This window comes from Pleurodeles waltl, chromosome 4_2 (genome assembly GCF_031143425.1).
Source record: "Pleurodeles waltl isolate 20211129_DDA chromosome 4_2, aPleWal1.hap1.20221129, whole genome shotgun sequence".
NCBI classification, from domain to species: domain Eukaryota; kingdom Metazoa; phylum Chordata; class Amphibia; order Caudata; family Salamandridae; genus Pleurodeles; species Pleurodeles waltl.
The window spans coordinates 404,053,396-404,081,374 of NC_090443.1; the positions used below are offsets into that span (position 1 = coordinate 404,053,396).

Consider the following 27,979-nt stretch of genomic DNA (forward strand, 5'->3'; position numbering starts at 1 on the left):
TGAAGAAATAAAATACCTTCAAGGGATAATACAACTCCTTCCTGAGTTATCTGTAGAACAAAACTTTTCCCTCGGTCAAAATTCCTTCCTGGGTCATCTGGGGGCAATCTTGACTTTTACTCTAGTATTGTACATTATTTCATGTATGGGGAGGCAACTGGCAAGATGTCATTGTGCAAATGATTGTCTTCTTGTGAACAAAGATCTAGGATTGTGTCTTACAATGTACTATACCTCAAAGTACGGAATAAATGTCAACTCTGTGACCAAAGTCAAATGAAGAACCGGGTTGGTTTAATAACTAAAACTTTCGAACCTTGGAATGATAAAGAAATACCTTTATAAGAGTCTAAGAAACTTTCTCATAAATGTGTGCTCCCTCGTACATTCAATTGCTTTGATTTTCATTACCTTAATTTTGTTATCTATACATAAACAAACAGAAAAGAGCAACAGATTATCGTCAAGAAAGTTTAACTTAGAATTGTAAAACAACATTTTCAGATTATTTATAATATTTTTTCTGGCAACAAAGGGAAAAAACAAAAAGCACGTGATGAGTAAGAATTGCAACTAACAGAATTAGGGAGAACAACTCATTTACTACAGATACAATTGGCAAAGTAACCTCTTGCATTATGCTATTAGAAAGTTCAGCTGCTATTAATCCCTCTCTTATTCATAACGCTTCTCATATTGTCAATATGTGACTAGACTCCAGACTCACTTATGTCTCCTACTTCTAGGACGTGTCTCTACATTTCCTCCACGTGTTGCAGACTTTCTCGTATTTATTGGCCAGCAGCCACCCTCACATGCATGCTTCTCTGCAAGCAGAACCAATCAACGCCTAAACACAATGGACTGAAAGGCTCCCCCAGAAACTTTCAATGTCTCGACAGGTCACCATAAGCCCCAAGTCATACAGCACTTTACTATTGCTGGATCCAGTGGTGTAACAAAACTTGAGGGGGCTCCCTGGCACAGTACATGGAGAGTCCCCTCATCCAGACTCAATCAGGAGCTAACAGTTCAGGGTACTGTGCTAAGGGGGACCCCTGGATCTCAGAAGCCCCCTGCACCGTGAGGGCTGTGGGGGCTAATGTTACACCACTGGCTCGGTCATGAGTCATCACTCCATACTCCATACACATCACTTTCCATTCTGTCTTCCATCTCCTCTAAATTCACCACCCAACAGTTTCAATCTCTTCTAGATGGCCATGGTTTTGTTAATCAGTGTTCTTTCAATCTTAGGCACAGCCTTCTGTGGTAACAGGGCCTCTAACAGCACTCTGTGCTCTTAAGGTGCACCATCTAGGTCTCTCTGGCCATAAGTACCCATTTTGCACAGAACAATACTACATACCTGAATATATTTCTGTTTGTCAGACTGAAGTCCTTTTGCAGTTGTGTGCCAATTTTCTGGCCCCATTGCCCCATACATACCTGTACGGCGAACCTTATTGTGTCCATTGACTAAAACTCATGCGGTGTCCCATCTCTGTCAGTCATCAACCTATCCATAGTAGAGTGCAGACTATGAATGTGTGTTCCGAGTCTATTTCCTTTGTGGCTGTCATCCGTGGTCTAATTGCCATGTCTGTCTGGGGATCTTGTGCATAACCTGAGTAGTGCCAGACAGAGCAGCCAAGTAGACCTAGACTCATAGTGATCATCTGTCCATCTTGGAGCGAAGGATCTTTCTGGGGCAAGAAGGTCCATTCATTTACATTCACGGTATGCAATGTACAATAATACTTTTACTAATGAGGGAGTGAAGTGTCTCTATTACAGACTCCATGTGCCAATATTTCCAACGCAATTCTTGAAGAGCCCAGATCCCAGCAAAATACATATTATCTTATTTACATTTTAGAAAAGGGTCTCGTGCACCCAGCATGGCATAGTCTAAATCAGGCAAAAGAAAATACAGAAGGACAATCTTTTTACAAAGCTCTGATACACAGCATTGAAAGAGGTGATGTCCTCCGGTGTTTCACATCTCTCAGAAACTCCTCCAGGACTGTGTAAATTGGATTTCTGGAATATAGTTTAATCCATGCCACAGATACACCTAAATACTTCAAGCATTACTTTGAAGTGTAATAAGTAAATGATGTTGCATGGGTTCATCCAATTTAAGGCTAAAACTGTGGGACAGTTAAAAAAATTTGGAACAAATATATAATTCTGTCAATAGTAGCCTCTCGGTCTGAAATATGCAATAGTAGGTCATCTGCATATAGCTATAGTCTAACATTGATTAGTTTTCCAGTTTAGGGCCTCTAATTAGGGCATCCTTCCTGACTCAACATGTTAATGGCCCCAGCGCAAGAGAAAATACATTAAGTGAGAGAGGGTACCCCTGTTAGAAGAACATAATTTTGACAATATTCTGTTCACCCTCGCTTTGGCCATGGGAGAAAAGTACAGTTTTGGCCAGGTACTAGAAGTGCAGCCTGAAGCCCGTTTTTTTCAAGGAACACCATTAAATGAGGTCACTCAACTGAATCGAAAACCTTAGTCACATCTAGAGACAACTTTGCTGCAGGTTCTGAAACTTTAGTCTGTGCAGCTAAAAAGCCATCTGTGATTGTGTCTAGTGCTCCTGCCTGGTGTAAATGCAGACTGATCTGAATGAATTAGCAATGTCTTAATGTTGTTCATGCACCTGGCAAGTATTATGGCCAGTATTTCAATGTTCACATTCAGAAGAATATGGATCTATATGACATCGAGTCCGTCCTGCACTTTCTTTCTTTATGTATTGGGACTATGGGGGTCATTATGAACAAGGCGGGATTCCCCACTGTGTTCATGCTGGCGGTCTAAACACAGACCGCCAGTCCGTTGAAGACCACGCCGGCCATATAATAAACATTCCACAGGGCCGGCCGGTGGAAACAGTGTTTCTGCCAGTCGGCCCTGTGGAATGCTGGGCCAGGACATTGCCAATGGCTCCACATGGAGCCGTCGTCAATGCCGCAGTGCGGTGGGTGCAGCAGCACCTGTCGCGCATATCACTGCCCATAAATTGGGCAGTGACATGCGCGACGGGGCTGTGCACAGGGGCCCCTGCACTGCCCAAGCCAAGTGCATGGGCAGTGCAGGGGCCCCCAGGGGGGCCCGCAGCACCCCTTCCGCCAGCCTTTCCCTGGCGTGGGAAACCACCAGGGAAAGGCTGGAGGAAAACAGGTTCTTTATCTGGAAGCGCAGCCCTGTCGGATAGAGAAATCTGCCATTGTCAGGCTGCCTGTCGGCAGTAGCCTGCGGGTGGTGGAGGTCTGCCTGTGGCGGTCTTCCTTTGTTAGTAATATGGCGGTCCAGACCGCAATGCCGGTGGTGGTCTGGACTGCCATGTTCATAATGACCCCCTATATTTGTCAGCCTTCGGTCATAACTGAGACATTCCTCCTAGCTAGCCTGTCCAAACATTAGGAGGTCCACTTTCTTGTTGGACAGACGCTTGAAAAATGAGGGTGGGAGTCATTTAGGGCCGGGGACCTTAGCACTTTCCATTTGTGAAATAGGTCCTGAGACCATCTCAGCTGCCAACACCCCAATGAGCTATTCACAATCAGTGATAGAAAGGTGCGACAAGAATCCTAGATAAATTCCAACATGCTCGAGTCCTCTACTGTTGAACTTGTGGTGAAGAATGTCTCAATGTTGTCTGCAAATGCCCCAACTATCTCAGTGCTGTGAGTCAAGGAATACCATTGCTCGTCTGGCACTGCCCCAGTCCATCCACGGCCTTCATGCTAGCACTTTCCTGCTTTACCAGAGTGCTGCCTTCAGTGGAGCAGTAACAGCACTCATTTACCCACTGCTTCTCACCAGACTTTTCAAACAACTCTTTTCTTTATTTATTGATTTATAATCTTACTGTTGCGCAGATCTAGCCACATAAGCAGAAGCACATTTAAAGATAACAGAGGGGCCTGAGATCTTACCAAAAACAGATGTAAAAGGGAGAAGATTTAAGGTGTAAAATGCAGCAATCATCAGTGTTTAATGGGTCCCCTGATAGCTCTGGGCCCCGGTGTCACTGCTCTTTCTGCCCCAATGGTAGCTGCACCCCTTGGTGAAGTGATGTCGCTGCGGACCTAGGACGGGGAAATAAAAAGCTGCATCAAAAAAAGAAATACATCTTTACAAGAAAGGGAATATGTCTGATGCCCTAGTGATCCAAGATAAACAGGTTGTGTATACGTGTTTATCTGTTCATTGTTCTGACACAAGTACCATTGATATAAAAAGCTTTGAATTCCACAGATGTATTCACAAAAGCCAGAGGGCTAAATAAATGATTTTTCCTGGTATAATGGATAACTGGAAATTGAATTACCTGTGGGCATTCCCATTTTTTCAAGATACGTTCATTGAAGGTCATGGAAATCTGCAGATTAGTCATTGCACTTTATAGCTCTCAGAAGAGAAATCACTCACTAAATGGCTGCCAGGGTTGCGCCGGACATGGTTTATAATGGCGAAATGTTTCTATTCTGCTGCACATTATAGTAGGTGTCTTTTCCTCATTTCTCTTATTTTCCATCTACAGCACACATAATGGAGGGCATTTTACATTCACCACGTCTTCATCTTCCTTCTTCCCAGAGCATATCCACTACATCACTCAGAGAAAATAGGGTAAACCGTGTCTTTTGTTGTTGAACTTACCTAAGAGGTGTTAGGATTTGACTTAAAGTGACCCCGCCTTCAAATGATTGTATTACTCAGAAATTTTCTGGCAACCGAGTTGAGGCTAACAAAGGGGGCGTTGCCCATTGAGGATCAGCATACCCGCAGATATCCCAAGATCAGGAGCTGCATCAGGTCTATACAGCTGCTTACATGATCATACGGATGTGGTTTTCTTGGAACATCACATTGGATAGTTTATGTGATGTTTTTTCCTCACCATTCTGTTCGAATTGTTTGGTAACGTAAAGTTACAGCAATAACTTACAAAATCATGTCAAGTTCACCTATACATTTATAGGTTCCTCAAGGGTACTGAGGGGCATGCAAGAGGTTAGGGGATGGTACTAGAGGCCTGTTCAACAGGAAGAGCCAGAAACAAATTCATACATTAATTTTAAAATAAATATATTCAGATGTCACTTTGACGCATAAAGTTACAGGTATGTAACATTCTCACTAAAATCGAAAAACCCGAGTTGTGCCGCATGAAAATAAAAGCATCACAATGTTTTATGTGTGCACCCTGTCTTTAGTAACTGTTATTCTCCTTCTGGGCTTCCATTGCTTTGAGCAACTTTCAGATTTATATTTCCGCCCATCTGTTACAGCACAGTCGCATCACAATGTTTTATGTATGTACCCTTTTTTCTATAGCCATTTTTTTCTTTCTGGTCTTTCATTGCTTTGCATACCTCAAAGTTGTATTTTTTACTACATCTGTTACATCATATCTCCATGTACCCTGTTTTCAGTAGCCCTTTTTAAGTCGAGCCTAGCAGTGCCCATGCACTGTTCTCTTGGCATACTGTAATCTACTCTGTGGGCTTTAACCACTCCCATCTTATGCCGATCACTTTCATTCGTTCCTTGGCTTGTATATAGCACAAACTCAATCAGAAGTGAGTACCACTTACCTACAAGTTTAGCAGTTGAAAACTACACAAACTGGTGCTTTTCAAACAGAAAAAAACACAGAAATTCTCAACGCGGCTCTCCTGGCACAGCGTGAGAGACAATACTACAACATTCACTACACTCGGGAAACTCACCCATAATGCTTTGCGGGGCATTTCTTTTAAAAAACATTTTTGCCCATAACTCAGCCTGTGGTGGTTCTACAACAATGGGATCACCACCAAAACGTTCAACACAATGTGCTCTTTATGTCTAGGTCATCTCCCACAATTCAGTGTCTTTTTAAGTTCTCTCATCGCTGGAACTTTTGTTTTACAGCTGGGGGTAATGTGTGTATTTAAGGGCCTTGTTTGTAATATTATTGTAGTAAGCCTGAAAACGTGTAAGGCACTATGCCCTCTAGGGGCTAAATATATGGTTACACTACTTTATATTCTGCCATTCGTTTTTCATGTGGTTTTGCTCTATAGGGGCTGACTATATGGTTACATGACCAGGTTTCTTACAAATGCTATTTTTACTGTGGTGGTCTCTAGGGACTGTTCTGAGCATTACAGTCAAGCTACTACAATATTCGCTGCACTCGGAAAGTCGCCCCATAATGCTGTGTAGGGCATTTCTTTTACAAAACATTTTACCCATAACTCACTGGGTGGTGGTCCTAGGACAATGGGACCACAATCAAAATATTCAGCACGACACACTCTTTCTGTCTAGGCCATCCCTGAGTCCCCACACTAGGTTGGGGGATCCCAAAATGATAACCCCTCCCACCATCCAGTGTCTTTTTAAGTTCTCTCATGGCTGGAACTTTTGATTTACAGCTGGGAGTAGTTTGTGTTTTAAGGGATTTGTCCGTAATATTATTCTAGTAGGCTTGCTAGGCCTGAAAATGTGCAACTCACTACATCCTCTAGAGGCAAAATATATGATTACGCTGCATTACATTCTGCTATTCTGTTTTCATGTGGTTATGCTTTCTAGGGACTGACTATATGGTTAAATGACCAATCTTTCTTACAAATGCTATTATTATTGTGGTGTCCTATAGGTGCTGTTTTGAGCATTACAGTGCAATGCCAAGTGTATGAAGGGATGCACAAACACAAAGTTTATTTTTGATAAAGGTTTTTATTGTGTTTACATGATGATTGTATATGTTTTATTGTTCTCTCCTTATTGCAATTATGACCATGATTCATGCCAACTTAACACCCTTATTACATTATGACTGTTTGAACACTTTTGATATGTTTGGATGATCCTTCTAGGGGTCACCAGTGGTTGCATGATGCCAGTTATGGCATGTTCCATCTGCCAATGTAATTTACTGCATGGCTAAATACTTATAAGGTCCCAAAGGTGAGACCTATTGGCTAGTCCAATGCTTATTGCTTTTCTAGCTTTTCATTGGTTTGTGCACCTTGCAGTTTTATGTTTCAGTTCATCTTTTACATCTCAATTGCAGGTTTCAATAACCCAGTGCTTCATAGTCAGTGCAGTTATTCATGTGGAATTACATTTCCTCATATCTAGATTCAGGGTAACTTCTAATATATTTTTTGCTCCATCTTGAGCAAAGCTGTTTTTTCTGTAGTGGCATATACAGCACAGTAGACACTCAAACTACACATGGAGCTAGGTGGGAAGTAGGAGGGAAACCCCTTGAGTTGAAACCAGTGCTCGTAAACAAAATCCTGAATACAGAAACCTACTGTACAGCTTCGCCCAGTGCTTAATTTGTAAAATAATAAGGGCCAGTGCTCAAAGTTTTTACATGCTTCCCAAAACACTGTGGCCAATGCATTCAAAGGTCGAGGTGCAGAATGCCAAGACTGTATAGTCTTCATCACACTCCCTGCCCCTTCATTTCACTCATGCAGATTCCTTTTCTTCCCTGCTTTCGCCCTTTTACATAGTTTTTCTGTCTTTCTTTTTGTCCTCATTTCCTCCTTTTGTGTTTTTTCCCTTTTGTCCTGGTTTGAAGTCTGGTGGGTAAAAACCAAAGCACCAGTCCCCATAAATGAGCATTGGTGGGCCCCACCTCCAACCAGCACTTCAAATCAAGCAATGGCTTAACACAAACAAACCTACATCAACGCTTTTGAGGTGGACTCCAGTTCATGCAACCACCAGCCAGCTTTAGCGTCCCTTGGCATGAAAGAGAGTGTTGGCCAATGTCTCCTTCTATGGTGCTAGGGATAGTATGGATCTCTTATTGTGTCCTCTGCTCGCTTTATTGTGTTTTGCCCCAGAGATTGATGCCCCGAAGAACCTGCGTGTGGGCGCAAGGGGGTCATCCAGCCTGGAGTTGGAGTGGGACAACAGCGAGACGGAGGTGCGCAGCTACAAGGTGGTCTACAGCACGCTGGCTGGGGAGCAGTACCATGAGCTCAGGGTGCCCAAGAATGCTGGACCCACCACCAAAGCTGCCCTCAATGGTGAGCACTGTGGGCTCATTTGTCCACAATTAAATAGAATCCAATGGAACATCAGAATTCAACAATTTCTCTTCACAATGACCATTCACCTGGCAACCCTTTTATTCCTTTCTAGATTGTATTTCTTTGTGATTTGTAATACATATGCTACAAACCCCTTTTCGAATATATTGAGCCATACATTTAAATTGAAATGTACTCACAGTTTGTTCGTTGAAACACTACCTCAAGCCTTCCTCATGAAAACATGTTCTCCATCCCTCTCTGTGGTGCCTTGGGTGTCAGATCACTTAGGGGACGGAACACTCAGCCTTCCTTTGTTGGAGGCCATACTATTGCCAATAACTTCCTATCCCAAACAACATCACCTAAAGAATATGTTTGTGGTGTGGTGGCGTTTGTGTGGTACTAGAAGAGCTGTGATTTTCTAGGAAGGGGAATTGCTAGGAATCTGTTCTTTTCAGAGCTAAGAATTTGGAGAAATCCAAAACATAGCTACCATTAGTGCAGCAGGTGGGTGTGTACCCTGAATATCAAAAACAGAATAACGATATCACAGAGGACAAAATAATGAAATCGAAGTACCAACATGTAAGTAAGAATAGATTTTCTATACCCAACTTCACAGATATGTACCTTGGAGATTATATCTTCAAGGTGCGTAGATTTTGAGGTAGGAATGATAAGTCTATACTTCACTATATGCATTTACTGTTCAATATTTTGTTGGGGTGGGCATAACTCACATAATTCTGTGTAGCATACTGATGCGGAATTACCTAAAAAATGTGTGAGACTGTGGAATTATGTGAGAAGAATAACCCTGCATTTAGCTCTCTTTTCTTAACACAAAAATGCCCCCTCACATCCAAAATGAACGTGAGGATACATTTGGTGCTAATAAATAGTGCTAAATGCTACAGAACATGAATAGAGCATGAGCAGCTGCTCACTATCACTAAATGTGCACTTGGGGTAAGATTTTTCCCCAATTTACTCCCGACATTTAGCACTCGTTGCACGCAAGGATGCATTTTCCTCTAAGGAAATAGCGCTAAATGCAACAGAACATAAACAGCAACACAAGCAGCTGCTCATACCCCCAAATGTGTTCATGTTGCAGGATTCTTTCCCCCAAATTACTCTTAATTACTTGAGTGATCATAATTTCGTTATTAGCAGAAATTCTGCATCAAAACATATCATGGAATTACCAAAATTACTCTGAATACTCAGCGTAATTAAAAGTACTCCCAGGCCTAATATTGTGTCCCTAGATATTCTGTCCACAATATTGTCATAAGTCAATATTCTGGGGTCGATATTAAGTAGTACAACCTATCAGGTGGAATTGGGAGTGCGGTTGAGTGGCTTAGGGCTCTCTGGGGCCCGAAGGACCCCAATTATGACAGCCTTTATCTATTCACCCAGCTTAGTAGGGCCAGTTTTTCTTTCAAGCATTAATGCTAATTGCCCATTAGCTATGCCATCTTGGAGGAAGAGTTTTAAGTGAGAAGGTAGGCAGTAGCCTTGGAAAGAAGGTCAGGAGTATTTCTAGCAAGAAGTTGAGGAGTATTCTAGGATAAAAACATAAGGCTTATGGTAAGTGAAATTTCCAGAACTGTTTCATAAGAGAAAGGAAATAATATTCAGCCAAGAAAGTAGGGAACATTCTAACAGAGTAGAACTCTATTCGAGAAGGTGAAGAGTTACAGTTGAGAAGATGGGTTTATACAATTGAGAGGGTGTCGAGTATTCTAGGTGAGGGGGTCAGGAGTATTTCATGTGACAAGGCAATTTGTGTTGGTGTGTTGGAGTGCTGTGGTGAAGAGTACTCTAAATGAGAAGGTGAGGAGTATTCTTGACTTGAAGATGAGCAGTATTCCAGATGAGAAAGTGAACAGCATTCCAGATTAGAAGGTGAGCATTATTCTGGGCCTGAAGATGTTTTGTATTCAAGGCAAGGATGTGTGGAGTCTTTCCAATGTTAAGGTGAAGAGAAGAACCTTTTAGCTGAGGAGTATTCATAATGAAAAGGAGAGGAGTATTCTTGTTAATACCTTTTGGAATATTCCACACTAAAAAGTGGAGAGTATTCTGGGTGTAAGGAGTATTCTAGCTTAGGTGTATTCTAGGGCAGAAGTGTATTCTAGGTGATAAGAGGCAAAGAGTATTCCATGTGAGAACTTGAGGGGCGTTCCAAGTGAGACGTGAGAAGTGTTCATGGTGAAAAGGGGAGAATTGTACTTGGCAAAAATATCAGAAATATTCTGAGTGTGAAAAGAAGTAGTCTGAATAAGAAGATAAGGAGTATTCTAGGTGCAAAGGTGAAGAATGTTCTATATGAGAAAGTGAGAAGCATTTCAGGTGAGACTGTAAGGGCCCAAGGTGGGAATGCAAAGACTGTTCTACTTAGGAAGTTGAGGAGCATGGCAAGAAAGAAGGTGAGAAGTATTCCTAGTGAGGAAAATCCCTGATGATAAGGTGAGGAGTATTTTAAGTGTGTAATACTTCATGTGAGAAGGCGTTAGATTAGAAAAGAGAGATGAGTTGGACATGTGGTCTTAAGGCGCAAGGGTAGTACAGTTATTGTAGGAAATGTCGACCAGCACAGAGTTTTGACCCCTTGTGATTGGTGATGACCGCTGCAAACAGTCCGTTTTTGACAATCAGCTGAAATTAATCTTGGTGTAAAGGTAATTCATCTGCATTGATGTATTTTTATGTTTTATTTCTGGGTGACCAACTTCCCACATTGTGTTTGCTTCTGGTCTTTTGCTAGATAGTGCAATATATGCAGTGTTTGTAGTTGGAGCAACCAGGCTTCTGGATTTACCAGATTGGTCCCAGTTTTTCATAAACTGTTCTGTCAAATCTCAGTGATTTTAGCACATCCTAGTTTTTTTAGAGGGTCGAAGGAATACAGAGAGGGTCAAATTTTCTTGAGTTCCAGTTCAGACTTCGTTACCAGCCCCTCGCAAAATGACTATCCATTAACAAATATGATGCCATATGTAGAAGTTGGAATTTATGATAAGCCTTGTCAATTAGGTAATTCTCTGCCCATTGGGTTGATGCAAAATGTGACCTAACATCCAGGGCGTTCGACTTTGGAACTGAGGAACCAGGTCTGAGTCCAGTGTCAGCTCCTCATCCTGTGAATCTTGGCAAATTACTTGATCTCCTCGTGCCTTATATGTAAAAAATGACCGTGTATAAAGTAGTCTGTTGCTCATGTAAAGCACCAGTTAATTTGTGCTATATAAAATAGTAAGAAATACTAAGAATAAATGTCCCATTTTTTTATTTTCAGAATTTAGTTAACCTATTAAGTTGTGCTGGTGGTTGCCACTAGTACCCAATCTGGGACTCTGAGCCAGAGTAAGAGTGGTAAAGGGAGAAAATAAAAGAGAGCATTGGCAATGCCAATAAGTCTGGCTTTGAAAAATGTTTATGTAGTTTAAAAGGTTAGGTGACATCAGCACTATCAAGCCAGACCTAAACATCCATGTAGGTTAATGACTGCCCTCTTCCCATCTGTGTTGCTGGCTGAGAAAAACACCATAAATTATTTAATTATCTAAGCACTTTAATAGCATTACAATGTCATGTGTATGTCCCTGAAATGTCAACCTCAAGCATCTGGGTGAATAACCAAAATGATCACAACTATGTGGCGGGCAAGCACTTTTTTGTGGAAGCACACAACTTCTGGTCAATTAAAACATGTACTCCTAGCACCAAACATGTGGGTGAAGTGAAAGTCCTGCTCTTGTGATTCTCACATAATTGTCCGATGACAGCTGCACTGTCAAGCAAGACCATCAAAAGGGAGAAAGCAGAGATGAAAAAAGACCTGTAAAAGAGAGAGAAAGAGACCTGAAGCTTGTGATGATGAAGCGAGAGGGATGGGGTGAAGTGGTGACTAACCAGAGACTCTCCCGAGAGGCAAGAGGCCCTGGCACCAGACTCTGTGAAGTCAATCTCTGGATTGAGCCCATCACAAAAATAACCCTGAGACAGAAGAAGAAAGAATTGGATGAAAATAAATTTCAGGGTCCCTGATAAGTGGATGTCAGCTCAGAGATGTGAAGATATAAGCGAAGCTGTATAGGGACTGCCGCAGCTGCGAAGCAGCCCCCGACTCAAGAGAGCACCTTCAGTTATTAATGCCTGCCTATTTTGACCACATGAATGTGAGAGCAGGCCTAGAAATATGATTCATTTATACTGTCACTTCAGACGGAATTGGCCTCACTGAGCGTCTGCACTCTGCCATCTCTTGGCCTCCTTTTTTTCAGCCTCTAGCCAGCTCATGGACTCGCTCTCTTCATTTCGGAATGCCTCACTATGTGCATCACTTTGCACATTCACATTTCACTTTTACAAATACCTGCCCTTTTCTCCCTAGTTCCACTTCCTCCCTCTGACTGCCGCTCTCACTTACATACTCTGTTAATCAATTTCCTGCGCTTCCTTTCTCTCCTCTCTTTCTTTCTTTCCACTGTCTCTCCATCTCCTGCTCTGTCTCAGAGAGGGCAATCTAGAAGTGCCAGAAAGGCTGGTCAGTGTGTGGCCCTTAATTTAGCATTTGTGGGACTTTTTTTTATCGGCTAGAGGTTTAGCCCCAGATTTAAGAAGCCTTTGTGTTGTTTTTGGGTCACCCAAGATGACGCAAGGGAAACACAATGTCTTTTGTAATATTTACAGAGTGACGTCAGGCATGATTTGCTTAGCTTTGTAAACAAATGCAACACAAGGTAGCTGCTTGTTCTGCATGAAGTTGCATTTCAACATGGGATGGGTAGAGTATGAATTTCCCATGCATCCACTTACGGATTTGGGCTCATTCCCAGATTCTCAAAGGCATCTAAACCTGGGAATTCATCAAAATGTTGTACCTTTCTAAGTGAGGTGTAACAAAGAGAAATATCTTTCTTCCTCCTAGGTATTTCCACTTGCCTCATTTGGTTCATTCTGCAGTACACACAGAAAGAGGAAAAAGAGGAAAATGCCTCTAAGGATTGTATTTGTGCATGAAATTGTCCTTACCTGCAGAAAAACACAATCATGTCTGTAGCTCTGGCATTCGTGCACTATGTTGCAATGGTGCCTGCATTGGCGCTAGGGAGCACACAGTCCGCTAGCGCAAGCAGAAAGCAGAAGAGCACCATATCTTTGTAAATATGGAGCATTTCTGTTCTCTTCCTTTCACGCAATGCAGTGCAGCAACTTTGCTTGCTATACTGCATTGCGTGAAAGATGAGTAAATATGGCCCCTGCTTTATACTGTTGACCTCTCTGATTTTTTTTCTGCACACATTTTATTGCATTTCCGTATTGTAACAACAGTCATATTGCATATTATCAAATTTGAATAATGTCATAGCAACTTACAATCAGGATCTATTGCGTATCATACTTTAACTGTTTTCAAAGACATCAACGAGGGGTAGCATGGTTGCATTCCTATCAACTCCCCCTTAACCCTCTTCCTCCCACCCATGAAATAAAGCTATAGTAAAGGCTAGGTCGATTACCCAGACCCGAGACTTTTCCACTTAAAAAGCCCATGGTGTACAGTTAGCTTTATGTTCTCTATAGTATGTCAGGTTATGGAGGGGGTCTAGCGTTCTTCTTCACCCCAAACCATTGTTTGCCCCTCAAGTCTTTCTAATGGCATATCCCACCCCAGAGCACTAGGTGTTTTGCGCAGCCCTCTGTACTCTTCCCTACACAGTGCACCACTCTCCGCCAACCCCCATCCCTCCAGTGAGCCACTCGAGGAGGCATGGGAGAATTCAATCATCTTGTTATTAAACATTTGGCCAGTAGCAATGCCAGATCAGTGAACAGAGTGGATACCTTCGCCTTTTTGGGCTGAGGGTAAAGGCCTAGGATGCAGGAATCAGGGGTTCGCCAGTGAGAATTTCCTGTAAGATATATCAGGGACCGGGCTGTCTCTTCCCAGTATCTGGCCAGGGCTGGACAGTGCCAGAGCATATGAAGCAAGTCCGCCCCACCCTGTGACAACGGGGGCAATCCGCTGCATCGCCAGGAAACATCTTATTTATCTGGCGTGGGGTGAAATATGCTCTGTGAAAGATAGAGAACTGAATAAAATTTGAACCTAGCATTGCAGGTCACTGTTTTAGGGAACATCAGTACAAATTCCAATTCCTTGACGGTAGTACCAATGGACGAACCAGCCTCCCATTTGTTATGCAGAGGCACCAGCAAGGTCCCTGTGTGTATTTTGATTCCCCGGTATAGCCATCTAATTAAGTGGGAGCCATGGCCCATAGTGTGCAGTGCCTTAAGGAGTTTGTGTGTGTTCGGTTCTTTCCCTTCAGGTGCCCAGTACTGGTGTACATAGTGTTCGATGCTAGCATGTATTAGAAATAAATTGTCAGGCAATCCATGGATATTTATACAATCAGAGTGTGACATTAGCATCCCGTCCGTGAACAGTCCTGTGTGTCAGTGGTTCAGGTTGTTCCCACGCTGCTAATTGCCATGATGTTAACGCGCCCAGAGTAAGTGGTAATCCCCGCAGTGGTATACTCGGGGGAATGTGGCAGGAGTGTGCGTGTATTTCAGAGACAGTTGCCAGTATTGCAGCGCCACACGCAGAGGTAGAGGGGAGGAACCGGATGTCATGTCCCGGGACATAATAATCTGTGTAATTGTCCATACTGTTGACCTCCCTGATATTACCACAAACATTGCCTGCAGCAAGCACACATGCATGCAATCTCCCAGACCTCATAAAAACTCCTACAAGTTCAAAACAGTCCTGATATGCAAATGCGGGCCACTTTTTTGCTATTATAGTCACTGATAGGGGCCACTTATATTTTGGTGAGCAGACCTATTTTCTGGCCGACCCTTCTGTACTTCTTTTTCCCCATCTCCCTCTCCCTCCTTATCATTATCTCTCTTTCCATCTCCCTACCTCCCCTCTATTGCTTTCTGCCTGCCTTAACTCTTGTTTCTACCGCCCTATCTACAACACTCTCTCTCTCTCCTTCGCTCTCTATCTTTCCTGCTTCTCGTCTTCTCTCCATTCCGTCTTCCCCCTTCCCTTTCCTCTCTCCCTCCCAGTCTCAAATTCTCCCTCCCTCCTCTCCATCACTCTCTTTCCACCTCTTCCCCCATGATCTCTGAGATTCTCCTTCCCTCACTCTAGGCCTCCCTCTTCACTAGTCATTGATCTCCTCTCTTGCAACCTTTACTACTGCTCTACTTAAACAAAAACAAAAAAATGCAATGCCCCGAACTAAATCACATCCAGACAAGAAGGACACGACGATCAGTGATTGAAAAACAGGCTACTCGAACAGCTCCAATGTGATAGGAGTGTAATTATCAGGGGTTCAGCCGGTGCAGTGGCGCCGGGGGCCCAGAGAGGAAGGGAGAGCCATTCTTCCTTCGCCAGTGGCAGTTTTTTTTTTTTTTTTTAAATGGCTGTCCGAAGATCTGTCTGAAGCCTTCCTCAGTGTTTACTCTTTTTTTTTGGTGTGTGGGGGAATCAAGGAAATAATAGCAACAGTCTCGGCTGGGGCCAGCACTGGCACGGGCAGGGTGCCACGGACCTTAATACAAGCAAGGTAAGTTGTCTCCATACCCCTGCAGTTACGTCGAAAAAGACAGCCGGACCTGAGGAATGGAGGGCCTCACACACTACGGGCCACGGTGCCACTGCACCTACTGCATGAATTATAGCTATGTAGCTACTCAAAAACGTATTCATATATCCGTAATATCGATTTAGAATTTGCTTTATTCCCTTAAAATTAGCATCAGTTTCACACAGAGATCTTTCTCCTCCAGTTTCATAAACACCCGGTTCTTCTAGCTTGAGACTCCGTGCACTCGCCCTCTTACGCTCGCTCCACGTCTTCCACTGTCAACACACCGGGTGCCGTCTCTAATTCACACCTTCCACCTCTCTGTTCTCCACTCAGCTTCTCCTCTCTAACTCCCATCACATAGTCCTTTATTTCTCACCTCGGTCTTCCAGCTCCTATCTCCACCGTCTCCTACAGCTTTCACTCCAGCCTTGTCAGCTTACTGCTTCTCACGCTTGATTTGACTTTAAGCCTCCGTACTGTCTGTGAACTATGGCCCCTCTTTTCTTCACCCATTGCTGCCCTCGTCTGCCTCTCTACACATTTCCATTCCTGCTGTCATTTCTTTGCACTCTCACTGTGGTTCTTTATTATCTTCACTTCTACTTAATAACCAGGCTCTCTCCTTACCCTCTTTATATCACTTTGTTCTTTTTTCTAAACATATTTCCTGTACCCTTTCTATCTCACCCCATCACTCTGCTCATCCCTTCTCTCTCTATATATGACTCAGTAGACTTACTCTCACTCCTTTCTCAGTTCTCTCCTTCTCTCTTGCCCTTCACTCTGTCTTAACCTGCTCTCTTTTCTCTTTCCCTCAGTTCTCTTAGGGCCAGATGTAGCAAAGGTCTCTCACACCCTATAAGGACTTTTCTTGACTCTCACCCTATGACATGTTTTTTTCTTTTTCTCTCATTCTGACTCAGTTCTCTCCATCTCTCACACCTCACCACTCTGGACTCTTCCACCCGTCTCTGTTCTGTTACTTCCTACTGTAGGTTTTGTAAAGTGCGCTACCCTGACGCTCTCACAACCTGTCACTCGGCTCCACCATTGCCTTTCACTCCATCACTCCGTTCTCTGCTGTCTGGTCCTACCACTGTGTGCTTCTCCTTTCCCTTCCTTGTCACCCCAGTCCCTCCTCTTTCTCTGTCCCTTCCTTTTCATGTCATCGTTCCTCTTCTCTCACCCTGTCACTCTCGCTCATCATTACTTGTATCATATTGGGGTAATATCACTTCTGCACTCCATCGTGTTATTCGCCTTTTCACTTTCTTCTAAACCTGTTCATATATATTTTGCTTCCTACCACTGCCATACACTTCCTTCCCTCCCCATACACACCTTTAAGCTCCCACATCTCTTCCCAGCCCTCGTCTCCCGACTTCTCCCCCCACTGTTTCATTTCTCTCCCTCCCTCATTTCACATGGCGTGCAGATGTGTTTGAGGCTCTTGGCTCCAGGGGGACAGTGCTGCACAGTGCCAATTATTAAAATGGCGGGAACTCTGAGTGGTGTATAATGAGATGGGCAGAGAGCACGGGGAACCTGTGGTCGCTCTGCTCTTCTGAGATTTAACAGCGTGAAGCATGGACGGGGTAGACACCGCTGCAAACAGTTGTGCCAGGCGGAGGATTGGAGTTGGTTTTAGGCTAGGGTGTGCTGGCACACATGTCTGCAAGTGCCAGGCGTTTAGGACTCCTCGTGCTCTCAGTGATTGGGGTTAGCAAGCAGAATGCATTTTATTCTACTGCATGAAGTAGTGCAGATCGGGAAAAATCACACGCAGCCAGGAGCGTTTCTTTGGAGGAGGGGAGGGAACACTCCCCCCCAAAAAATAAAAAATCAGACAGGTAACACGTCTCTGGTCACTGAGTGGTCGTGCCCTCTCAGGCATGAGTTATAGTATGTGTCCGGTGACTGCTCCCCTGACATCATCACAGGCCCAAGGACGGGGCGTAGGTAAGATCTAAATCGGTATGATGAATGAAATGGGAGTCAGACTCTAATTTAAGTCAGCTATTTGGGGCTGTTGGCATAGGCAACCACCCTGCTCCCTTCTTCCTGAAGTCCCTTGGTCCAAATTGTAGCCAGGTCTCTGCATCCCCTGTAGCCTGTTGATTTCAAGCAGTGGGTTGGTGGTGGTCGAGTTTTACCAGGGATTGATGATTCGGGCTGCTGCTCTACTTTCACAGAAAAAAGTACAGCCTCTACTGTAAGCAAAAATGTCTTTAATGCTGTTTGATTGTGTGTGTATGTGTGTTTGTTCGTGAGTGTGTGTAGGTATGTGTGCACCTGTGTGTATGTTTGTGTGTGTGCATATATGAGTGTGTCTCAGTTAACGTGTGAGCACATGGGTGAGCGTATGTATACACGAGTATATGCATTTGAGTCAGTGTGTGCACAAGTGTGTTTGCACATAAATGTGTGTGTGTGTGTGGGGGCACATGGGTGTGTGTTTGTGCAAGCATATGTGAATGTACAGGTGTGTGTGCATGAGAGTGTTCATTTAAGCGTGTGTGCATAAGAGCAGGTGTATGTGCATGTGAGTGTGCACCTGAATATGTGTGTGAACATGTAAGTTTGCACAGCAGTGTGTGAGTTTGCATTCACAGCAGTGTGTGTGCATGAAAATGTGCATATAAGTGTGTGTGTGGACGTGTGTGTGTGGATGTGTGTATAGGAATCTGTGTTTAAATCCTGTCATGTCCACTCAGTCTTTCATTCCTCTGAGATCAATGAAAGGAGCATCATTAGTTTGGATAAGAAAAAACATCTGTTATTCAGTACCAAAGTACCGAAAGGCCTATATGAATGTTAATGTCTGTCATCATTAGTGTGTATGTGTGTGTGTGGGCGCGCATGCACGTGAGTGCTTGTGTCTGCATGTGTCACAATGGCTGGTATGCACCCAGCATTGATTGAGTGCATTGAAAAAAGCGTTTTATTTGCCAGATGAATGGGTTTTAGGAGCGGAAGGAATGCTTCATCCACCAATGGAATTGATGGAATTTGGCAACTCCACATTACTGTTGTAATGTGGAGTTCCGGCCAGTTCCACCAATCACCTCATGGTGGAATTTTCGCAGTGAGGTTCCAGCAAGCGAGTGAGATTTGGCATTCCATAGTGTCATTTTCTAACGTGGGCTGTCACGAGTGCTTGCAAGGGCTGAAAGGGCTGCTCTTCAAGTAGATATGCTGTTGTACAAGTAGATTTTCCACTCGAGAGGCAGAAAAATCAACTTAAAAGGTCACGCTTTTGCACAATGCATGGTCTCATTTTTCAGCGCTGCTCGTGCTACTGGTGCTATATTGCAGCTCAAGCAGCGCGACATGCATATTTCCACCGATTAGTGGAACTTTGCAGAATCTAGCAGACCTTTTTGTAACCCAGCAGAATTCTCCAGAGCGAAACTGCACGTTCTGCCCACCTCTTTTGTTTTCTCAGTGTAGGGAGCTAGGTGCTTTTTCATCTGTGTCCACATGCATGTTAATCCAGACTATAATAGTAGGGGCACTGCACGTCAGGAGGCTGTTGACAAAGCTCTGTGTGAGTCACTGAGGCATGAAACATGGTTCTGCTCCAGATGACTCTTTGATTGCTGAAGGGTGCCTGATGTGACAACAGCATCCCAAACAGGAGATCCTTAGTAAACAGTCCAGAAATGCCTGCCCACTGCACACTGTAAATTGCTGATGTTACCTAAATATGGGAAAGTGGTGATCACAGAGCTGATCCAGCTATCTCCTGCATCAACCAAAGAAACTTTGAGGGTTGTTTTGAATGGGTGAATGCAAGATAGTCCTACAAAATTGACAGATACACCTTCCACCCAATTTAAGTGTTTAAAAATGTATATTTAGAGTGTATGTATTTGTATACACTGTTTATATGACGGATGGGACATCTGTCAACTCTTGGCAATTGTCTGTCATCTGCCAGAAGCTAAATATCTTCCTTTATCCTTCTAGCCCCCACAAGATTCCTATCCTCTAACTCCATCATGCTAAACATCATGCCAATGGATTGAGATCTTCCCTAGGAACACTTTAGAAGTATAGAATGCACATTACTAGAGACCCCCTCTGAGCCTTGATCAAGAGTTATCTGATTCCCTTCTGGTGTGCTCAGGTTGTCTTGGAAGGTACTGAACCTATCCAAAACTGTGCCATGAACCCTTCCTGACCCACAGACCAAACAGATGTTCAGCCATGAACACTGGTTTCCAAAATATCAGGATCAGCAGGCCATCAGCAGCAGCAAACACTAGGCTACCATAACACCAACATGTTTTGAACATGACAGTACACTTTAAAAATATAAATCCGTGAACATCCCAGTACCTAAGGAACTCACGAAAAAGGCAATAATTGCTGACCACTTTCAAGCTACTATCTACCATTCACATGGCTATCTAAAGCAAGGCACGAGGCTGCCTGCAAAGTTTACCCTTCTTTTATTTAGCACTAGCTGGAGTGCATGCTCTGTTGGATCATTTCATACAGACTTGGTTTCTTGGTCAGACAGGGGGTTCACAAAGGGCAGCTCTGGAAACATTTGCTTGGCAACCCAGTAGCCATCTGCTTCTTCTGGGTTGCTCCTTTACCGGACACAGCTGCTGGGCTTCTCCTCAGGAAGGTAGCTGCTGTGGGGGAAGTGCATCCTTCTCCTCTCTACAGCATGCTGGCACCCAGGTCTCAGGTAGACCCACATTTTCTCCTGCAGGATTTGCAGAGGATCAGATTTCAGGTGATGTCCACTTGCCTCTGGAATACTAGATATCAATGATACCATTCCTGGATCACAACAGCTCTTTGTGTACTCTACAGAGTCCCTGGTCAATGAAACTGTTTGGAACTGATGCAAAGTGGGAAGTTTTGGGTCCCACATTTATAAATACTTCCCAGGCAGGGGAAATGGATCCACTGGCCACAGTTCAGGAACTAGTTTGGGGAGTTTATTTTTCATACCTTCATCTTCTTTCTGCAGTGAAGACAATTATTTGTGTAAGGTGATGGCTCACAGGGCTAGCTGTGATGGCGCAGGCTCCAAGCAGGTGTGTCCATAGCATGAGCACAATAACTATGAAGTCCTGCACTTGGCTTTCATTAGTCTTCCTGGATGGAACACACAGGGAAAGACGAAAGGCCCAGGTTCTGCCTAGAAACACCCTTCCCTCTAAAATCACCAACTTTGCAGTGCTCATGAAGGATTAGTCAGCAGACCCCTTCTTAAACTGCCACATGGAATTTCTAAAAGCAATACTGTATCTCACCTTTGCTTCAATGTGTGGACCAACGCCCAGTGCTTAATTTGAACCAATGGTTTCCGGTACTCAGTACTGGCACTTAATTGCCAACACCAGGCGCTTGCAAAAGTCTGCTATGTGCTCGCACTGTCTGTCTAATTTAGAGATGAGCATAACAACAGCTGTTTATTAATTCAGTATACATTAAAAATGACTTTTGCCAACATCCAAGCCATTCTCACAGCTTAGCGGGGGCTTCAGTAGTCTGAAAAGTCACACTTGTAGGAGTGTGGTTGTTAGTAGTTGATATTATCATTGGCACCACTTCCAGAAGCAATGTGTGGTGCAAGCTACAGTAGCCTCTGATGAGAGCCCTGGCATTTACTTTTTTGTGTTTTACAAATTAAGCACTGACTACACCCTGCAGCTTAGGAATGTAGGCAATGCACTTCCACTGTCTGCAGAAGCTGTCTCAACATCATCACCTTCCATATCAAAACAGGGGCAATCCAAGAAGGCTCTCACTGACTAAACCATATACACACTCACAACAATATGGAATCTGGCTAGCATGCATTGCACACACAAACTGCGCGTGACATACAGAGAGGGATCTTATCTCTGTGGCTGGACATGACACGCAAACAAGCAGAACTTTAAGTAAGTGGGGCAGAAGGCGTTGTGCTCTTTCTTAGAGCCTGCAAAAAGGAAATGTCCAACCACTGTAAAATAAAAAGCAGTATGTTACCATTACCACTCACTGTACATGTCCCAGAGACATACACAGTAGCCTTGTGTCAGTTAAGGAATGCACTTGTACCGTGCAGACCTTGTCTTCAGAGCTAGCCCCTGGGTGTCATGGTCAATATCAGGCTGGACCACAACACGCACACAGGAGTTTGTGGCTGCTGGGCCAAAAGAAAGTCAGGATACCAGATATATTCATAGTTACCTCAGGTACCTGAGGTAATTCAGGCCAGAGGTACACATCCATCCATCATGAAGGGGACAATCACATCCCCACTAGGCACACTGTCTTGAGGGCACATCCTGCATCTTCTCTTCATGATATTGAGACCTGAGCCATGCAGGCATTTATGTGACAGACTTCGACTATGAAAGATCATTTAAAGGTCAGACGGTGACCAGTGCAGCATCCTTATGTGTACCTAAGCGCCTGCAGTCCTTGCTGCTGACTTTTAGCCCCAATGCATGTGGTTCAGCGGCTGTTTTTTTCTGAAGGCTGGCATGCAACTGCACCACTTATTTCAGTGTAGGATGTCTCAAAGAGGCAGACATCGACTGGTATAGACTTTTAGAGATAAATAAAAGAACCCCACCTAGCTGCCACAGCCCAAAGATTGTCCCTCGAACGTCTTATGCAGCTCTGCATCCCTGAGAGAGCTAACATGCTCAACTTGCGGCCACCATCACTTGATACCAAAGAAGGTGGGACAGATTTATAACCTGATTCTGATGTGTAGCATGGTAACTTTGCGGTGATGGTGTATGTTTCAGGACCCTCTGCTCTAAGTGCTTATTCAGCAAAGAGGGGTCTGGAACACCATGGAAATGCTCTGCTGCGTGGCTATAACATGCCCATACAGCGCGCTCCTTAGCCTCATCTATCTCACTCCATTGCTCTCCTTGTGTGTCTCTCTGCCTTTGTCCCAAATTCTTTCCTTTTTTCGCAGCCAGTCAGTCGCTCTTCATTTGACTTTCTCTCAATTTATCACAATCACCATCTCTTCCTAATCTATAATTTATCTCTCTCCATCAATCTCAAGATTTCTCTCTCCACCCTTTCTCTCCCTCCATCTTTAGCTCTTTCGCCATTAGTCTCGCTCCATTTTGATCACTTCATCCATCTGTATGTCATCTTCCTCTTTTTTTCACTTGTATTTACTTCTCTTTGCCAAACTATCACTCTTTCTCCCCTTTGCCATCTCCATGACTCTCCCTCCCCTTTTCCCAGTTGCCTCCTTTCTATCTTTCAATCTTTAGCTCCTCGCTCTCTTTCTCTGTCGCTTACTTTCTTTCGCTCCTGGTCACTCTCTCCCCAGTTTAAATTCTCCTTTGTTCTTTCTTTCTAGATTATTTCTCTCTGCTAATGTCTCACTTTTTCCAATCTCCGTTATATTTTTTACACACGGGGTAAGTAAAAGATCAAGGGGCAGATTTATCAATGCCAGTCCGAAATCACAAGAAATGATGGAAACAGTTGCAGAGTGTTTATAAAATACTTATTTTTAGCAGAACATAGTTGCACTGGAAAATGACTAGAAGTAATGCGAAAAATACTTATTGCTACTTTGAGTTACTTTGTATCAAGGGAGTGTCCAATGGGTGCTACATGATTGTTCCCACACTACCATCTGTGGTTTGTGAAACAAAGCTCTTACTACTAACGATGGTAGAGAGGACTTTGCACCAAAAATACCCACCCCTTGAGGTCTGCAGCTCATATAATGTGGGAAAAGTTTTAAAGAATGTCTAAGCCTAGTATTTTATACTGGAAGGATACCCTTCCAGTTCAAGCCTATTCTAGATATCATTCACACCCCTTTGCACTAAATGCATGGCTCTAGGCATCTTGTTTGTGCGCTATGGCTTGGGAAGAACGCATCAGTGCCATGGTTTAGTAGATGTGGCTCTGCAATGGTCTCCCCCACTAGCACAAGCCAGCACAGCAACTTTGGTTTCTGGGCAGCATTATACTGCTTTTCAATATGTCTGTCCTCAACAGTTTAATTCCTCTCATGATGTTTTTGGCCAGGTCACTGACAGTACACAGGCACACTCCTCTAAATTCTAAAGTTCTTACATCCAGTATTCAGGGATAGAGACCTGGGTTTTCAATATTGCAACACAGCAGCAGCTCACTAACATTACTGCAAATAATATCTGTGACCCCTTCCCATTTCTCATATGTAAGGCCCTGTTTTAATCTGAAAGAAGCTTTTTTATGGATGTTGCATGAAACATAAACACAACATTTCTCTGCAAATTTCCTGTTGTAGACTCCCACATATCACCCGTATTAAAAATAAATTAAAGGGAAACGGTATTTAAAGCAATCTATTTAAGAATTATTCCAGGTCCTCAAGGTAAGACTCTGTACAATAGAGTTGGCTCTATCGGGAGGGGGGGACACATCTCTGGTCCTCTGGTTTGTTGGAAAACTCTCCCAGTGATCTGCATCCTGGCAGAGAATGACCAACAAAGAGCAAAGGGGCTGAAAATATCAACTGGATAATTCAACTCTTGACAAAATGAGTGGTAGAGGCAGGGAGCAATAATTACAAAATGGAGCCTGGGGAGGAAAAAATCATGTGCCACTAAGCAAAGAGCCGGTGTCAGCTGGGAAGACTTCTCAAGAGTGGGTAGTGGCATGCTGGGAAGTGCTAATACCAGAGGGGATGAGAACGGAGTGGAAGAGAGTGAATAACAGTTGTTTGCTGGAAAGGGGATCATAACTGGCTAGCAAGAGAGAGGACTGGGAACTACCTTGAGAAGAGGAGATTAAGGGCCTGATTCTAACTTTGGAGGACGGTGTTAAACCGTCCCAAAAGTGGCGGATATACCACCTACCGTATTACGAGTCCATTATATCCTATGGAACTCGTAATACGGTAGGTGGTATATCCGCCACTTTTGGGACGGTTTAACACCGTCCTCCAAAGTTAGAATCAGGCCCTAAGTCTTGCCTGGAAAAGAGAAAAGCAGGCCCTAGTTGGGAAAATGAACAGGACTTGCAAACAAAATGGTTGGTGGCAGGGCCTCGTGCTTATTTATTTAAAGTATTTTCAGAGAGATAATTGTCCCCTTGTTGATACTTCAGAGAAATAGCCCGAAAATCGTCACTGAGCAGGTGTGGAGTTGAATTGAACTGTAGGGTACTCTCTGATTGGCAGAACTCTGTACCTCAAAGATGGACTTCAACTTCCAGCATGCATTAGGTTTGTTTAATCAAAGGGCTAGAGAATTAGGTCCCCAGTGACCCTGGTATGTGATCATATTACTTTCAATTCCATCACCCTTTCCTACATTGCCTCCCACTCCCAAATCCTTCACATTTACCCCCCACCCACCAATGGGTATTGCCACCCACTCACATCACCTTGCCGTTTTGCTCCTGTTTGCAGATCTGGTGCCAGGAACAGAGTATGGCATTGGCATTTCTGGACTTCTTGATGACCAGGAGAGCCTGCCGGCCACCATCAATGCTAGGACAGGTGAGTAAAGCACAGCAGGTTGTGGTTAGGAAAACTTAAGAGTAATAAGCAATATATTTTTCATAATGGGGCTGTAACATGAATGTGCCATGGTTCAGGGGTTCAGGCACCCTATTTTACCTGGCACTGTCGGAATGAGAGAAATGAAATAAACAAAGTAACGTCCTAATCTGTGTGTGCTTAGGTCTTCCAAACGCACTTCGTTTTTGGTAGAGAAAGCCCAAATACATTTTCCGAAGGAGAAGGAGTCGGCCTCTTTGTGAGAGTTTGCTAGGTGCATGATTTATAATTGGTATACTCGGCGTTCCTTTATTGTAATTTGCATTGTGGGGTGTGTACTGTAAGGTTTTGGTGACCCAGACAATCGCCTTGTTATTAGGAGAGAAAGAGTTCTTCAATATCCATGCACTGTTCCATAGTACACAAAAAGAAAAAGGCTCGGATTTAGATCTCGGTAGATGGGTTACTCTGTCTGAACGGTGACGAATATCCGGTCCGCTGAAATATAAATCCCATTATACCCTATGGAATTTATATTTCAGCGGGTGAGATACCCGTCACCATTATGACAGAGTCCGCCGAGATCTAAATCAAATCCTTAGTATGCATTATGCCACTTCTGCCGTATGTGGGCATCTACCACAGGTGCTTTTATAGACCACGCAAGGGGTTTGGAAGATCACCCACATGTTCACAGGGCCAGAAGAGAGACTCCAGGGTCAGGAAGGTACCATTGATTTTTTTCTTGTGGTTCCCATCTAGGGCCTGGTGAAATATGTGTTACTCAGGCATAATCTTGTGTGATTTCAGCAAATTCACGTTACACTAGCTAAGCGAAATTCCTGAAATCATGCTGTTATGTCAACTCATGTTATTAAGCACCGTTAGAGGCAAAAAATTAGCACGAGCCCACAAGAACATTGCCAACGACCAGAATGCAAGTGGCTGCTATTTTCAGCACCTGTGTTTTTGTGCATAGTGCTTGCTGCTCTACTCTGATGCCACCTTGGTAAGATGAACAAAGAGATAAGGTCAAAGGTCAGAATAGGCAGGTTTAGGTGACTACTATTTAGAAGAGTCCTTATTGTGTCAAATATTGCTACTAAGTTTTGTGTTGATGTTAGGGTGATTGATTGACTCCTATCATGGGCTGAGTTGTTGGCTAGATGTGGAGGTTTTTGATGTGTTTGGTTTGAAGGGACAATAGTTCTGTTTTGGAGTAATTTAGCCTTAGAAAGCTTTCCTTATCCATGGTGTCGCTACCATTGGTGCAGCAGGTGCAGTGAAACTAGGGCCAAAGCCCTGAGGTGCTCATCAAACCTTGGTAATTGCTGAATTTCACTACCCCACCAACAGTCAAAGGGGCCATTTTCCTTGATTGCACTGGAGCCTATTGCATCCTTGCTCTGCTACGGCAGTTATCCATACCTGTATGGCAGATTCCTGGGGGTTGGCACTGGTTTTGCTTTGTTTTAATATGAGAGCCTAGTTGTATCCTATCAGGAGTGGGATTATAGAGTTGTGGCCGAAGATTCTGCTAATCTTCTTGAGAGGGTGGTAGATGTTATACTGCAGCAAGGTACCTTGTATGACACTTGATAAAAAATCAGGTGGCTGGCATAGAATGCAAATGCGAGATCTTTGGAAAAGCAAGGATGAAAAAGAGTAAAAGGCAGGAGACCTGCAACATCCAAGAGACTGTGACGGAGCATCCTTTAGCCAATAGCGTTGAATACAGCACTGAGGTCTCTACAAGTTAGTAGGCATACCTCAACTCATTCTACAGAGCTGATTTGAGGATGTTATCAAATATATCAAAGAAGGTATTTGCAGGAATCCTCAGCTCACAGGTTTATTTTGGATGGGACATGATAACTAGATTCTGAAATATGAGGTAAAGATGGACTAGCTACTAGCACGTTTACTCTCAAGTTGGAGGAACTTTTGGTATGGTAAGTTGTACCGTGCCCCACAGATGTGTAAGTAGTAGGCACTGATATTTATAACTTGCACATGCTTGTATATCCCATACGCAGAACTAGACAGTCCTCGTGATCTTATGGTGACGGCATCTACAGAGACATCCATCACTCTCCAATGGACCAAGGCTCAGGGCCCAATTGATCACTACCGGGTCACCTTTACAGCTGCTTCCGGCATGGCCTCCGAGGTCACGGTGCCCGAGGACACATCAGAGTTTAACCTTTCTGACTTGGAGCCAGGCACGGAGTATACTATTTCTGTGCTGGCAGAGAGGGGTCGGCAGCAGAGCTCCGAAATCACCGTGGACGCCTTCACAGGTACTGTAAAGAAGTAGTAACAAGGAGATGTGTTATTATGCTATGGTGTTTCTTGATACTCAAACTGAATCTTCTCTAGAGCGGGGCATCAGAAGATAGGACTGACGGCAGAAGATTGAAGAGAAGCTAATAAGTGACATATAAAACCTTGCAATCTGAAAATATAAGCAGATTCAAAAGAGGTACAAAGTAACCAGAGCAACAAGGCACCTTTAATGTTATTGCATTTAGCAATAGATGACCTAGATTTAATAAAACAGTACAGTACTTTTTTTATTGCTAAGCAGACTATGCCTCGAATTCAGTAAAGAACATTAAGGGGGTCATTCCGACCCCGGCGGGCGGCGGGTGCCGCCCACCGGGCGGAAACCGCCCAAACACCGCCCCGCGGTCAAATGACCGCGGGGAGCATTTTGACTTTCCCGCTGGGCCGGCGGGCGATCTTCAAAAGATCGCCCGCCGGGCCAGTGGGAAAACCCCAGCAAAGATGAAGCCGGCTCC

At 43.8% G+C, this 27,979-nt stretch overlaps 1 protein-coding gene across 1 annotated transcript in view; it reads left to right on the top strand.

The window, feature by feature from the left end:
- TNR (tenascin R) overlaps nucleotides 1-27,979 on the top strand; it is an 847,456-nt gene that overhangs the window by 718,528 nt on the left and 100,949 nt on the right. Inside the window, exons 10-12 of the mRNA XM_069231566.1 lie at nucleotides 7,878-8,063; nucleotides 25,089-25,178; nucleotides 27,215-27,478. Coding sequence (XP_069087667.1) covers nucleotides 7,878-8,063; nucleotides 25,089-25,178; nucleotides 27,215-27,478 — 540 coding nt within the window. The remainder of the gene's footprint in view (nucleotides 1-7,877; nucleotides 8,064-25,088; nucleotides 25,179-27,214; nucleotides 27,479-27,979) is intronic.